Source organism: Ylistrum balloti, unplaced genomic scaffold, assembly GCF_031769215.1.
Source record: "Ylistrum balloti isolate Yb309-2 unplaced genomic scaffold, AGI_CSIRO_Ybal_v1 Utg369730, whole genome shotgun sequence".
NCBI lineage: Eukaryota > Metazoa > Mollusca > Bivalvia > Pectinida > Pectinidae > Ylistrum > Ylistrum balloti.
Genome location: NW_026781945.1, coordinates 1,442,112 through 1,458,624, shown reverse-complemented (window position 1 = coordinate 1,458,624; position 16,513 = coordinate 1,442,112). Strand labels below are relative to the sequence as shown.

Genomic DNA, 16,513 nt, shown 5'->3' with positions numbered 1-16,513 from the left:
ACCACTAATCTGGTTGTCCCACTCTCCAGCCACCACTAATCTGGTTGTCCCACTCTCCAGCCACCACTAATCTGGTTGTCCCACTCTCCAGCCACCACTAATCTGGTTGTCCCACTCTCCAGCCACCACTAATCTGGTTGTCTCACTATTTTAGAATGTGATGTAATTTACTTGGATTGACTAAGATAGGTGTTGTTGGTGAAATAGAAGACAAACTTTCAGAACACTGGATTTCTTCTTGTACATTTTTCAGGGGTCTCAATGAAAACCCTAATTATTTTTCTTTTAACTACCAAATTTGAGTTTGAATTAAGATTCTGTTGGCATGCTGGTTTTTCTATGTTAATGTTTGACCATCTTGACCAATTTTAGCCCAAGTCACATTTGGATTAATCTTCACCGGTTGACTTTGCAAACATCACTTGGGTTGACGACAACAGGTTACCGTAATACAGAAACTGATATTGACACAAGATATATATCCTTGTTCAATCCCTTTAATTCAGTTTCAAAGATAAAAAGAAAACTCAACAACAAAGTAGGTTCCCCTATTTTTAATTCCAAATGTCAAAAGAACATTTGTAGTACTTTGTACTTAATCTAATCATTTACATTATAAATTAACAAATGAAAAAGCATGGTGTAAATGTAGTGAAATCACATATCATCACATTAATTAACAAACAAATACTGAGTATTGCTAAAGCAATACACATCCCCTACTGGCCCCAAAATGTTATTACATTTTCTAAGAGTGTGATGATGAGAATCCCTCGAGGATGAAGTCACTAGGATGCTGATGGTTTTCTATAAGAAGTAATCTGGACCTGGATCAATGAACACATATCATTGCCTAATGTTAATGGAAAACAACTGAAGTACAAAATAAGTACAACAATATTGTTTTCAATCATCAACAATATAAAGTTTATAGACTAAAAACAGTAATTTGTAGGCTTACTCAGTGTAGGAATGTGATCCATATTACAATGTAACAATTCCTTGTGCCTTATCACAACGAAACTGGTAATTCCTAACCTTGATTTTAGTACAGAAACCTTGTAGAATCCTGAATATCTCCTGATCAATATATATACATTATCACTCTGAAGTCTAGCCTCAATATCCCATATAAAGTTGTAGATTACAGATTACGAATGCAAAACTGTGCTTCTTGCAATATCTATACAGTTTTGTAGGTATTGTAATTTTACTCTCACAAGTAGGAGATAACTATTATTTACATGTAACTAAGTGATACTTCTCTGTAGATTGGTTTGTGGAGCCTAACACCAGCTACATCACACTGATAGTCTACAGAATCTAGAGTTCACATTAAGTTGTGTCCATTGCTGCAGAGAATTATCTAAAACAACTTCCTCATACATCTACCATTAGATCTAGGCTTAGATTAGGGTTCCATCACTTGCCATCCTCGATATTTCATGGGTCACAATTACTTTCACTCTCTACACCCCTGCAACATGTCATTGCAAAATGAAAAGGTTTCATGTGTGACATCTTGTAGAAAGATACAAAGACTAGGTTGACCCTTTGATGTACATTGCACATATCTTGAGATCGCATAATAGTATATTGTAATGGCTTTGAAGTTGGGTGTTGCTCCTTTGCCATGACATGTTCCAGGGGTTACGATCACTTTTGCTCTCTGCACCCTTGGAGTATCGATGATGTTCATTCGCATAAAAACTATTTCAGTGAAGACCTAACCAGACATTCATCAGTATTTACTGTTAGTCCTGTACCCTTCAGTGTAACACAGAATTTTGTTTGAAGATCTATGCTTCATACTATGACGAACTTTATGATTTTGTCTTTCTGCAGAAGTTGGGTTTAAACATGTTTGAAAAAGGACATTCAGCTTTAATCTTTTCATTCTGCCATGCGAGGTTACTCTTATTCAGCATTATGATTTAGTAGTCTTATTTCAGCCTTGTGAGTCGTTTGCCTCATTTGACCTCAGCTGTTAGTCTCAGAGGATTCAGATTTGTCAGCTGGCTGCCTCATTAATCTTGTGAGTTATCAGTCTCGTATGATCTAATATGAGTTATCTGTGTTCCTTACCCTCTGAGAACTCTAACCATGTAAAATATTTGTTTGATTTGACCTTGTGAGGTATTACTTTCATCCAACCTTATTGACCTCATTTGACCTTTGGAGGCACTGGTCTATCATGCCATGTAAGCTGTTAGTTATGTTCCCCTTCACAAGTGTAGAATGCATTGTGAATCAAATTGCTTTTGAATTCCAATCTGTCTGAAGTGATAGGTTCTCCTTTTTGCATGAACAGTACATCCAAAACGACTCCTTGTTTTCCAAGCAACTCATCAAGTGTGGAGCGAACAGAGGTATTGGTGTAGATACGAGAGAGCGAAGAGAACCTGGACATGTCACTCATCATCTTCATGACTGCCTGGTCACCCATGGGACCTCGATACCAAGTTGTATCACCATCTACACCAGAGCACATCGCGCGGGACTCTAAGGCCCGCTGGAAGAATTCATTACAACTTAGACTTAACTTCTGTAGGTACTTGGACAGACTTTGAACAGGGCACCTGGGACTGTCAGCAATTTCATACATTCGTGAATACCAATACCAGTCTTTCATTTCCGAGTAGACTTCTTGTTTTGGTAGCTCTGTCTCATGGTTCAGATGATAGTACTGTCGGCCAGCCTTATCAACCTCCAACAAGAAAGAGTTCTTGGTCAGTGCCCACATTGCTTTGTTACCACGGAGACCAAAGTGAAGCACAATGTCCAGCCATACCTTCTTTTGAAGTCCTACTGGGAATGAAGTGTGTAGAATCTTAGATGACATCAACTTGTTTAGATCTGCGAGTGAGATTGGCACAGTCTTTGGGGGCCTGTCCCTGTTCCTCTCCTCTGTAGATTTGCGGTTCATGATTCTGTTAGAAGTGGCAAATGCAGGATGTTTGAGTATGGTACTCCATTGTTTCCTTCCAGGAGGAAGCGACAAAAGGTAACGGTTGAGGCTGGCCCTAAGCCCAAGCAGGCTAGTCCTTGTAAAAGGTTTATCATCCTTTGTTCGGGCATGGAGGTAGAATTGACAGAGCTGGTCATTCAAATCGGCTTCTGACATTGTCTCAAAATCTGGTAAACATCCATTGGATCGGAACCATCCTGAAACATACAATTCAGAAATTCTTCTATTGAACATGTAGCAGATTTCTTTTCCAGTACTATCCAATGATTATTTATTCAAACACGGTACCAGCATAACTTCAATGTGAATTAAACAAAAATGTCTTACAGGGTTTCACTGGAAAAATAAGCATGCAAAGGCAAAAACTATTAATCTATGTGACACCTGAAAGGTAACAATGAAAAATATGCCCAAAAGATTTCAGTGATTTCTCCTATAGCAATTTAATAGACAAACATCCATGTAACCTCAATAGGATACAAAGTTCTTAACACAAGAATAGAAAAATTTAAGAACTAGGTCTTCCCCCATACCACTATCATCTGAAACCTGCTTGAAGAGAAAACTGTCAGCAGTGCTACATCTAAAACATTCAAGGTTCCAGTTAGTGAACAATAAGGAACATGTACTCCTCTCCCCAATACATTGTCTTGAAGGACTCAGCATTGTAAACATACATATACAATTACAGATGTGACACTGCATAAACACCATAAAAGTGTTAGATCACCTTTTTTATAAACAAGTGATTTAGTGGAGAAATGGCAATCAAAATCTATTAAATAGTTTTTGAGATACGGTGCAGCCCCTATGGATTGATTTTGGTATCAGGAATGAAGTTGGTCCATCAGTCCATAAAGCTGTATAATTAGATCTGAAATGTTCTAACAATAGTTCTGCCCTTTCATTGGTTCTCTGTCTTTGTGGAAACATCCTAAGATATAAATAAAGCAAGGTCACTGTCACACGTCCTCTGGCCCCGGTCATTGTTTTAATTAGAGTCCTCTGGCCCAGGTCATTGTTTTAATTAGAGTCATCTGGCCCCGATCATTGTTTTAATTAGAGTCCTCTGGCCCCGGTCATTGTTTTAATTAGAGTCCTCTGGCCCAGGTCATTGTTTTAATTAGAGTCCCCTGGCCCTGGTCATTGTTTTAATTAGAGTCCTCTGGCCCCGGTCATTGTTTTAATTAGAGTCCTCTGGCCCCTGTCATTGTTTTAATTAGAGTCCCCTGGCCCCGGTCATTGTTTTAATTAGAGTCCTCTGGCCCCTGTCATTGTTTTAATTAGAGTCCTCTGGTCCCGGACATTGTTTTAATTAGAGTCCTCTGGCCCCTGTCATTGTTTTAATTAGAGTCCTCTGGTCCCGGACATTGTTTTAATTAGAGTCCTCTGGCCCAGGTCATTGTTTTAATTAGAGTCCTCTGGCCCCGGTCATTGTTTTAATTAGAGTCCTCTGGCCCTGGTCATTGTTTTTATTAGGAGTCCTCTGGTCCCGGACATTGTTTTAATTAGAGTCCTCTGGTCCCGGACATTGTTTTAATTAGAGTCCTCTGGCCCAGGTCATTGTTTTAATTAGAGTCCTCTGGCCCCGGTCATTGTTTTAATTAGAGTCCTCTGGCCCTGGTCATTGTTTTTATTAGGAGTCCTCTGGTCCCGGACATTGTTTTAATTAGAGTCCTCTGGTCCCGGACATTGTTTTAATTAGAGTCCTCTGGCCCAGGTCATTGTTTTAATTAGAGTCCTCTGGCCCCGGTCATTGTTTTAATTAGAGTCCCCTGGCCCTGGTCATTGTTTTAATTAGAGTCCTCTGGTCCCGGACATTGTTTTAATTAGAGTCCTCTGGCCCAGGTCATTGTTTTAATTAGAGTCCTCTGGCCCCGGTCATTGTTTTAATTAGAGTCCTCTGGCCCTGGTCATTGTTTTTATTAGGAGTCCTCTGGTCCCGGACATTGTTTTAATTAGAGTCCTCTGGCCCCTGTCATTGTTTTAATTAGAGTCCTCTGGTCCCGGACATTGTTTTAATTAGAGTCCTCTGGCCCAGGTCATTGTTTTAATTAGAGTCCTCTGGCCCCGGTCATTGTTTTAATTAGAGTCCTCTGGCCCAGGTCATTGTTTTAATTAGAGTCCTCTGGCCCCTGTCATTGTTTTAATTAGAGTCCTCTGGTCCCGGACATTGTTTTAATTAGAGTCCTCTGGCCCAGGTCATTGTTTTAATTAGAGTCCTCTGGCCCTGGTCATTGTTTTTATTAGGAGTCCTCTGGTCCCGGACATTGTTTTAATTAGAGTCCTCTGGCCCCTGTCATTGTTTTAATTAGAGTCCTCTGGCCCTGGTCATTGTTTTTATTAGGAGTCCTCTGGTCCCGGACATTGTTTTAATTAGAGTCCTCTGGCCCCTGTCATTGTTTTAATTAGAGTCCTCTGGTCCCGGACATTGTTTTAATTAGAGTCCTCTGGCCCAGGTCATTGTTTTAATTAGAGTCCTCTGGCCCCGGTCATTGTTTTAATTAGAGTCCTCTGGCCCAGGTCATTGTTTTAATTAGAGTCCTCTGGCCCAGGTCATTGTTTTAATTAGAGTCCTCTGGCCCAGGTCATTGTTTTAATTAGAGTCCTCTGGCCCAGGTCATTGTTTTAATTAGAGTCCTCTGGCCCAGGTCATTGTTTTAATTAGAGTCCTCTGGCCCCGGTCATTGTTTTAATTAGAGTCCTCTGGCCCAGGTCATTGTTTTAATTAGAGTCCTCTGGCCCAGGTCATTGTTTTAATTAGAGTCCTCTGGCCCAGGTCATTGTTTTAATTAGAGTCCTCTGGCCCAGGTCATTGTTTTAATTAGAGTCCTCTGGCCCTGGTCATTGTTTTAATTAGAGTCCCCTGGCCCCGGTCATTGTTTTAATTAGAGTCCTCTGGCCCAGGTCATTGTTTTAATTAGAGTCCTCTGGCCCCTGTCATTGTTTTAATTAGAGTCCTCTGGTCCCGGACATTGTTTTAATTAGAGTCCTCTGGCCCCGGTCATTGTTTTAATTAGAGTCCTCTGGCCCTGGTCATTGTTTTTATTAGGAGTCCTCTGGTCCCGGACATTGTTTTAATTAGAGTCCTCTGGCCCCTGTCATTGTTTTAATTAGAGTCCTCTGGTCCCGGACATTGTTTTAATTAGAGTCCTCTGGTCCCGGACATTGTTTTAATTAGAGTCCTCTGGCCCTGGTCATTGTTTTTATTAGGAGTCCTCTGGTCCCGGACATTGTTTTAATTAGAGTCCTCTGGCTCCTGTCATTGTTTTAATTAGAGTCCTCTGGTCCCGGACATTGTTTTAATTAGAGTCCTCTGGCCCTGGTCATTGTTTTAATTAGAGTCCTCTGGCCCCTGTCATTGTTTTAATTAGAGTCCCCTGGCCCTGGTCATTGTTTTAATTAGAGTCCCCTGGCCCTGGTCATTGTTTTAATTAGAGTCCCCTGGCCCTGGTCATTGTTTTAATTAGAGTCCCCTGGCCCCGGTCATTGTTTTAATTAGAGTCCCCTGGCCCTGGTCATTGTTTTAATTAGAGTCCTCTGGTCCCGGACATTGTTTTAATTAGAGTCCTCTGGCCCAGGTCATTGTTTTAATTAGAGTCCTCTGGTCCCGGACATTGTTTTAATTAGAGTCCTCTGGCCCAGGTCATTGTTTTAATTAGAGTCCCCTGGCCCCGGTCATTGTTTTAATTAGAGTCCTCTGGCCCTGGTCATTGTTTTAATTAGAGTCCTCTGGCCCCTGTCATTGTTTTAATTAGAGTCCTCTGGTCCCGGACATTGTTTTAATTAGAGTCCTCTGGTCCCAGACATTGTTTTAATTAGAGTCCTCTGGTCCCGGACATTGTTTTAATTAGAGTCCTCTGGTCCCGGACATTGTTTTAATTAGAGTCCTCTGGTCCCGGACATTGTTTTAAATAGAGTCCTCTGGTCCCGGACATTGTTTTAATTAGAGTCCTCTGGTCCCGGACATTGTTTTAATTAGAGTCCTCTGGCCCCTGTCATTGTTTTAATTAGAGTCCTCTGGTCCCGGACATTGTTTTAATTAGAGTCCTCTGGCCCTGGTCATTGTTTTAATTAGAGTCCTCTGGCCCTGGTCATTGTTTTAATTAGCATCTCTGGCCCTGGTCATTGTTTTAATTAGAGTCCTCTGGTCCCGGACATTGTTTTAATTAGAGTCCTCTGGCCCCTGTCATTGTTTTAATTAGAGTCCTCTGGTCCCGGACATTGTTTTAATTAGAGTCCTCTGGCCCCTGTCATTGTTTTAATTAGAGTCCTCTGGCCCTGGTCATTGTTTTAATTAGAGTCCTCTGGTCCCGGACATTGTTTTAATTAGAGTCCTCTGGTCCCGGACATTGTTTTAATTAGAGTCCTCTGGCCCTGGTCATTGTTTTAATTAGAGTCCTCTGGCCCTGGTCATTGTTTTAATTAGCATCTCTGGCCCTGGTCATTGTTTTAATTAGAGTCCCCTGGCCCCGGTCATTGTTTTAATTAGAGTCCTCTGGCCCTGGTCATTGTTTTAATTAGCATCTCTGGCCCTGGTCATTGTTTTAATTAGAGTCCCCTGGTCCCGGACATTGTTTTAATTAGAGTCCCCTGGCCCCGGTCATTGTTTTAATTAGAGTCCCCTGGCCCTGGTCATTGTTTTAATTAGCATCTCTGGCCCTGGTCATTGTTTTAATTAGAGTCCCCTGGCCCTGGTCATTGTTTTAATTAGCATCTCTGGCCCTGGTCATTGTTTTAATTAGAGTCCTCTGGTCCCGGACATTGTTTTAATTAGAGTCCTCTGGCCCCTGTCATTGTTTTAATTAGAGTCCTCTGGTCCCGGACATTGTTTTAATTAGAGTCCTCTGGTCCCGGACATTGTTTTAATTAGAGTCCTCTGGCCCTGGTCATTGTTTTAATTAGAGTCCTCTGGCCCTGGTCATTGTTTTAATTAGAGTCCCCTGGCCCCGGTCAGTGTTTTAATTAGAGTCCCCTGGCCCTGGTCATTGTTTTAATTAGCATCTCTGGCCCTGGTCATTGTTTTAATTAGAGTCCCCTGGCCCTGGTCATTGTTTTAATTAGAGTCCCCTGGCCCTGGTCATTGTTTTAATTAGCATCTCTGGTCCCGGACATTGTTTTAATTAGAGTCCTCTGGCCCTGGTCATTGTTTTTATTAGGAGTCCTCTGGTCCCGGACATTGTTTTAATTAGAGTCCTCTGGCCCCTGTCATTGTTTTAATTAGAGTCCTCTGGTCCCGGACATTGTTTTAATTAGAGTCCTCTGGCCCTGGTCATTGTTTTAATTAGAGTCCTCTGGCCCTGGTCATTGTTTTAATTAGCATCTCTGGCCCTGGTCATTGTTTTAATTAGAGTCCCCTGGCCCCGGTCATTGTTTTAATTAGAGTCCTCTGGCCCTGGTCATTGTTTTAATTAGCATCTCTGGCCCTGGTCATTGTTTTAATTAGAGTCCCCTGGTCCCGGACATTGTTTTAATTAGAGTCCCCTGGCCCCGGTCATTGTTTTAATTAGAGTCCCCTGGCCCTGGTCATTGTTTTAATTAGCATCTCTGGCCCTGGTCATTGTTTTAATCAGAGTCCCCTGGCCCCGGTCATTGTTTTTATTAGGAGTCCTCTGGTCCCGGACATTGTTTTAATTAGAGTCCTCTGGTCCTGGTCATTGTTTTTATTAGGAGTCCTCTGGTCCCGGACATTGTTTTAATTAGAGTCCTCTGGCCCCTGTCATTGTTTTAATTAGAGTCCCCTGGCCCTGGTCATTGTTTTAATTAGAGTCCTCTGGCCCCTGTCATTGTTTTTATTAGGAGTCCTCTGGTCCCGGACATTGTTTTAATTAGAGTCCTCTGGCCCCGGTCATTGTTTTAATTAGAGTCCTCTGGTCCCGGACATTGTTTTAATTAGAGTCCTCTGGCCCCTGTCATTGTTTTAATTAGAGTCCCCTGGCCCTGGTCATTGTTTTAATTAGAGTCCTCTGGCCCCTGTCATTGTTTTTATTAGGAGTCCTCTGGTCCCGGACATTGTTTTAATTAGAGTCCTCTGGCCCCTGTCATTGTTTTAATTAGAGTCCTCTGGCCCTGGTCATTGTTTTAATTAGAGTCCTCTGGCCCTGGTCATTGTTTTAATTAGAGTCCTCTGGCCCTGGTCATTGTTTTAATTAGAGTCCCCTGGCCCCGGTCATTGTTTTAATTAGAGTCCCCTGGCCCCGGTCATTGTTTTAATTAGAGTCCTCTGGCCCTGGTCATTGTTTTTATTAGGAGTCCTCTGGTCCCGGACATTGTTTTAATTAGAGTCCTCTGGCCCCTGTCATTGTTTTAATTAGAGTCCTCTGGTCCCGGACATTGTTTTAATTAGAGTCCTCTGGCCCAGGTCATTGTTTTAATTAGAGTCCCCTGGCCCTGGTCATTGTTTTAATTAGAGTCCTCTGGTCCCGGACATTGTTTTAATTAGAGTCCTCTGGCCCCTGTCATTGTTTTAATTAGAGTCCTCTGGTCCCGGACATTGTTTTAATTAGAGTCCTCTGGTCCCGGACATTGTTTTAATTAGAGTCCTCTGGCCTCTGTCATTGTTTTAATTAGAGTCCTCTGGTCCCGGACATTGTTTTAATTAGAGTCCTCTGGTCCCGGTCATTGTTTTAATTAGAGTCCTCTGGCCCAGGTCATTGTTTTAATTAGAGTCCTCTGGCCCCGGTCATTGTTTTAATTAGAGTCCTCTGGCCCCGGTCATTGTTTTAATTAGAGTCCTCTGGTCCCGGACATTGTTTTAATTAGAGTCCTCTGGCCCCTGTCATTGTTTTAATTAGTCCTCTGGCCCTGGTCATTGTTTTAATTAGAGAGTGTAGAACATGGACATCCTTTATCAGTATTTCCTACTTGTTACACTGTGTTTCTACACAGATTCCATAATATACTTTTTTGTGTTTTGTCTTGTGTTTGTGCTAGAATCTATTGTCACCTATAGTAACCGATCAATGACAGAGTTACGTACCCTTGATGAAGTTAACATCTCGAATGGTTCTCTTCCGTGTGCCGACGAGGTAACGGTGCCCAGATGGAGATGTGGTCAGCTCTGGTGTCTGTGATGTCACATCCACTAACGACGTGTCATAATGACTATGCATGACCATCTCATCCTCTGTTACAAACATAAAGAATCATGGAACAGTTAATATCTTACAATTTAGATACGGCTAAAATCTTAATTCATTTCAACATAACCATTTCAAAATCTTTCACCAAGATTAACATAATGGTGAATTTGTGAAATAATTTACTAGATGTGAGACCATCTCCATCTTCTGCTATGAATGACCATTCATTAAAAACACCAATGACCAAAGGAACTAACAGTAAATTATCTCCCCACTTCAACAGGTCTGTTAGAGTATTGACCAAACTCTCTACTGTTAAATGTTTTAAACATGACAAAATAAAACATTGCTTAATTACCCACCTGTTACACCACACAAACTTTGTTGATAAGTCATTTGCTGTGAAATGGTGTTGGCATAATTACCAAATAGGATATTAAACACAATCACCAATTCCCCCCAAGTAAATATTTCTATACATTACTTTTATAAGGACACAGAATTTTCACAAGTACTCAATATAAATCTTCAAATTATTTTTCAACTGTAACAACCAATCACAGAGAAAGACTAGATACAGCAGCATGCCATGTCAGGTGTCACAGGTACAGGGCTGATCTTGATTATACCAGCTTGTTACCCGTTGTTGAGGGGGTATTTTAAATGAGCCTGGATGACTCATCTCGCCCATCCCTTGTTTAGATCCAGTACTTCTTCTAAAGAACCATACAGCACAAGTTCAGAATAAATGACAAGAAAGATGTGTCTTTGGTAAGTTGTTCACATCAGACATTAAGTTTTTATTAAAGTTCACATTTCACTGTAAAGTGGAAATTTTCATGCTTTAATTTATTAAGAAAATGATTTTTATATATCTTGAATTGTCCTTCAGGAGTATCAAACTTTATTTAAGTATATCTAAATAATTGTTCATTAGATACTAGAATTCTACTAACAAGAGATAATACCATCTGTTTGAGAGCTCAGTAGATTTATCGCACTTCACAAATTATATATGAATTCTTTAAAATATCTAAGAAATCAATAGAAATAAATCCCCCACAAAAATAAAGGACTTTATAGTATACACAGGTGGATCTCACTCACTAGTAGTGATTCAATTACTCCTTTCCTTCCATTTCAGAATTGAAGAATTTCAACCTCTCCAACCTCCCCCTTAAAGTTTTTTGTTTTGCCAGCTCCAAATCATTTTAGAGTCAATTTTTTTACCTTTCCTTTTTGGAGTCAGTTTTCTTACTTCCCCTCCAGAAGAAATCACTGATGAGCCTTCCCTGTCAGTTCTCAAATTGTTTTTATAATGACATCACTCCAGTCTTCTCTGGCCTTGTCTAGTAAAATTTTGTTCATTATATTACACCATTATAAGGAGAAATCCACACTAAAACTGGTTAAGTCGTGTTGATTTCAGAATAATACATTTTCACTGTGTTGGACAGTCTTTTGTCTACACTCCAACCAAAAACTAGCGTGACAGGAAGTGGAATTTTCTCAGTGACTACACATGCTTATGTTGTGAAGTCGATCAGAGTCAGGATTTGCTTAAATGTGTGTACCTGGTAAATTGTTGTCATGTTCCGTAATAAATTTCTCAAATGAAGGTGTAGTATTGAGTTTAAATAAGTCATATTTTTACTTTTTCAGAATTGGTAACCATGGTTATATATTTACATATAAGGGTGTATTTGTCATAACCAATCTGCTATATCTGTATATCTAAAACATGTCCTTTAATTTCAGTTTAAAAAAGGCATATTAACTTTTCTACTACCCAGCTCAGAAGTACCCGGAGTAAAAAATAGAATGAATATAAAATTATGATTCATGATCCAAAATCAAAAAGGTTGAAAACTGCATCAAACTTGGCTTGCCCAATACTGAGATCAGCCTAAAGGTGACTTACACTGAATGGAACCCTAGTCACAAGTTCACACTGGAAACAGTTGCCATGGAAGCCTGAATTTGGCGAGATCAAGAATAGCAATGCTTTGCAATGTCAGTTTTGATGAATTAAAAAATTCTGATAACATAATGTAGATGCTAAACAGCCATTTGAAATTTGCCAGGATTTTCAGTTATCAATTAAACATTTTCATTGTCAACTTTAGAACAAGCGATGAGGCACAAATATTTAATATTAAGATCAAAATATATTACCAGGTTCAGTGAAGGACTGCACATGTCAGAAGATATTTGAATTAAGGTCTACAGCAAGATGAAGAATCTTGAACAAAATTGTATCCAAACTGAACTCAACATTCAAAGTAGTGAAATTTTATACCAAAATATTCCTGTCGTTGGTATAACAAGAGGCCTAGATGGCCTGTATTGCTCATCTGAGACATTGAATATGTGTGAAAGACATTTTCATTCCTTTGTCCAGCTTCATGCCAAGAATCTTTCAGTCAAATGACTTTTGGCCTTCTTCTTATTGAAAATAAGTTGTTTGAAGGTTTAAACAATTTCACCATTATGACTTTAAATATGGGTCAAGGTCATATCTTTCTGTAGACATTATCAGCCTTTATGTCAGGAAACTTCTTGGCCTTTTGGCTGCTGAACAAAAGTCATTTAAAGGGAAAATTGACACCATACAGAGGGAGGATAGAGCTAAAAGATTAAGCATTTTACAACAAATATCAACAAGTCATCATACTTTTTAAACACAATGTTTTTAATCAATAATGACAACACCTTAAAAAAAATAGGCGACAACCTAACACTACATCACGAAAGCACAACAGTGAAGGCAAACATTTCTATGCAATGTACAATTATTGTTTGAATTTCCTATGGAAGATGAATAAAGCATAATTTAACATCAATCCATGTCGAAGAGTTAGCCATCAATCCTGTGGGTGTCTTGAACTCTACCAGTTCTAATTCACATTAAATTGTAGAGGGTAACATTAACCATATACTTCCCTAGAGACATTCACTATTGGTTATTAACAGCTATTACATTGAAGTGTTCCTAAATCACACAACCTATCACTATACAGAACTACTTGTATAGATGGCATTATGAACCAAACAGCTTCTCTGATACATTTCATCTGATGTGGCATGTGCCTGGTTAAATCCAAACATGATATCCAGATGTTTGGTCTTCTGTAAGACGAGACTATTAATTGTGGCTTTGACACATGTGTTTGTGTATTTGTGGGACAGGTCAGCCTCTGCAGACATATCTGCCATCATACGCATAATGACCTGGTGCCCCATTGGCCCTCTGTACCACGGCATATGGTCCTCTACACCCTGTAGAAATTTGGCATCAACAATTCTTTGAAAAAACTCATTCCTTGCAATGCTGAGTTTGCTGAGATACAATGACAGACTTTTAACGGGGCAAGTTGAATCGTCAGGTAGTTCATAGAGTCGTGAAAACCAAAACCAGTCCTTCATCTCCGAGTACAGTTCTTGTTTAGGAAATTCAAGTTCATGATTCAAGCGGTAGAATTGTTTCCCGTGCTCGTCTTTCTCTAGGACAAAGGAATCTTTTGACAAAGCCCACATTGCCTTGTTTCCACGGAGACCAAAGTGAATGACCAGGTCTAGCCATACCTTTCTCTGTAGACCGTGAGGACACGTGATATCTAATACACCAGAAGTCATCAACTTGTGAAGGTCACTCACAGATATTGGAATGCTCTTTGGAGGTTTGTCCCGACCCTTCTCCTCATTTGATTTTTGTGCCATAATTCTGTTTGAGGAAGAAAACATTGGATTTTTAAGGATGGACTGCCAGACCTTCTGATCTTGTGGGAGAGACAATAGGTAACGGTTCAGACTGGCTCGTAAACCTAGTAGACTGCTTTTTGTGAACTTCTTTTCCTCTTTAGTGCGGGCATCTGCATAAAACCGGGTAAGTTGCTGATTCAATTCAGACTCATCCATAGTCTCAACATCTGGAGACAAACCATTTGCACTGAACCATTCTGAAAAGGACAACCAAGAAAAATAAGAGTTATAATTCTGGTATATTTATCAAAGCACAGAATAGTGATGAATACGATGATAAATCAGAACTTAATACAAAGGTAAAGAATAACACACAACAAACATTGCATAAACTCTCGGCATACACTCACCCTTTATAAAGTTGACATCTCTTATAGTCCGTCTGCGGGTGCCCACCAAGTACTTCTGGCCAGTTGAACAGACACCAATATCCGATACTGGTATGGATGCGCCCTGCTGGTTCAAATCGTAGTGACTGAGCATGACCATCTCGTCTTCTGTGATGATATATAGAAAATGAAAAAGTATATTTAAACAGCAGAAAACAAACAAAGTACTACGTAACACGACATACCAGTCATTGAAATCCAAGTTGGGACCAGTAATGTGCAATAATGTTTTTCAATAAAGATTTACAAAAATCATTCAGAAAATATGGAAAATAAAAATTTCAGATGGTTTGTTTGAATAATGAGATTCAAACACTGGCAATATCCCCTTCCGTAAAAACATGTATTTGAATCAAATACCACTTATAAATGGTTTTTGTGTGGTAAATACCTTATAAACATTTCAATATCTTGGCTGAACAATATTTTAAGGAACTTAAAAACGTTTGTTTTCCTTAACCTTGCAATTATGAATTATTTGTCGAAACTTCACGATGCTGAATGTTAGATCATCACAATGTTTTAATAACATTCTGTGAATTGTACATCAATGTTTGTAATGTTTACACTCAGCACTGACTTTTCCTATCAACAAGATTCTACTAATCATTGCTTAATGTTTACAATCATCATTACCTTTTCTATACTGGGTTAAAGAATTGTATAAAATCGTTACCTTTCCTATACTGGGATAAAGAATTGTATAAAATCGTTACCTTTCCTATACTGGGTTAAAGAATTGTATAAAATTGTTACCTTTTCTATACTGGGTTAAAGAATTGTATAAAATTGTTACCTTTTATATACTGGGTTAAAGAATTGTATAAAATTGTTACCTTTTCTATACTGGGATAAAGAAATGTATAAAATCGTTACCTTTCCTATACTGGGTTAAAGAATTGTATAAAATTGTTACCTTTTCTATACTGGGTTAAAGAATTGTATAAAATTGTTACCTTTTATATACTGGGTTAAAGAATTGTATAAAATTGTTACCTTTTCTATACTGGGTTAAAGAATTGTATAAAATTGTTACCTTTTCTATACTGGGTTAAAGAATTGTATAAAATTGTTACCTTTTATATACTGGGTTAAAGAATTGTATAAAATCATTACCTTTCCTATACTGGGTTAAAGAATTGTTACCTTTCCTATACTGGGTTATAGAATTGTATAAAATCGTTACCTTTCCTATACTGGGTTAAAGAATTGTTACCTTTCCTATACTGGGTTAAAGAATTGTATAAAATCGTTACCTTTCCTATACTGGGTTAAAGAATTGTTACCTTTCCTATACTGGGATAAAGAATTGTATAAAATCGTTAACTTTCCTATACTGGGATAAAGAATTGTATAAAATCGTTACCTTTCCTATACTGGGATAAAGAATTGTATAAAATCGTTAACTTTCCTATACTGGGATAAAGAATTGTATAAAATCGTTACCTTTCCTATACTGGGTTAAAGAATTGTATAAAATTGTTACCTTTCCTATACTGGGTTATAGAATTGTATAAAATCGTTACCTTTCCTATACTGGGATAAAGAATTGTATAAAATCGTTACCTTTCCTATACTGGGATAAAGAATTGTATAAAATCGTTACCTTTCCTATACTGGGTTAAAGAATTGTATAAAATCGTTACCTTTCCTATACTGGGTTAAAGAATTGTTACCTTTCCTATACTGGGTTAAAGAATTGTATAAAATCGTTAACTTTCCTATACTGGGATAAAGAATTGTATAAAATTGTTACCTTTCCTATACTGGGATAAAGAATTGTATAAAATCGTTAACTTTCCTATACTGGGATAAAGAATTGTATAAAATCGTTACCTTTCCTATACTGGGATAAAGAATTGTATAAAATCGTTACCTTTCCTATACTGGGTTAAAGAATTGTATAAAATCGTTACCTTTCCTATACTGGGTTAAAGAATTGTATAAAATCGTTACCTTTCCTATACTGGGTTAAAGAATTGTATAAAATCGTTACCTTTTCTATACTGGGTTAAAGAATTGTATAAAATCGTTACCTTTCCTATACTGGGATAAAGAATTGTATAAAATTCGCTACCTTTCCTATACTGGGATAAAGAATTGTATAAAATCGTTACCTTTCCTATACTGGGTTAATGAATTGTATAAAATCGTTACCTTTCCTATACTGGGATAAAGAATTGTATAAAATCGTTACCTTTCCTATACTGGGATAAAGAATTGTATAAAATCGTTACCTTTCCTATACTGGGATAAAGAATTGTATAAAATCGTTACCTTTCCTATACTTGGTTAAAGAATTGTATAAAATC

General features: G+C 38.6%; 2 protein-coding genes across 2 annotated transcripts in view; both read right to left on the bottom strand.

The window, feature by feature from the left end:
- Positions 1-957: 957 nt before the first annotated feature.
- On the bottom strand, positions 958-10,086 carry LOC132565677 (uncharacterized). The gene is made up of 2 exons (XM_060230373.1): positions 9,948-10,086; positions 958-3,165 (listed from the first exon to the last, which is right to left on the bottom strand). Exons 1-2 carry the CDS (start codon positions 10,084-10,086, stop codon positions 2,210-2,212), a joined length of 1,095 nt encoding a protein of 364 aa, XP_060086356.1. The 3' UTR covers positions 958-2,209.
- Positions 10,087-12,767: 2,681 nt separating this feature from the next.
- The window catches only part of LOC132565628 (protein sister of odd and bowel-like), a 96,920-nt gene continuing 93,174 nt past the window's right edge, over positions 12,768-16,513 (bottom strand). Inside the window, exons 5-6 of the mRNA XM_060230274.1 lie at positions 14,163-14,309; positions 12,768-14,009 (exon numbers count right to left, since the gene is read on the bottom strand). Coding sequence (XP_060086257.1) covers positions 13,063-14,009; positions 14,163-14,309 — 1,094 coding nt within the window. The 3' untranslated portion in view covers positions 12,768-13,062. The remainder of the gene's footprint in view (positions 14,010-14,162; positions 14,310-16,513) is intronic.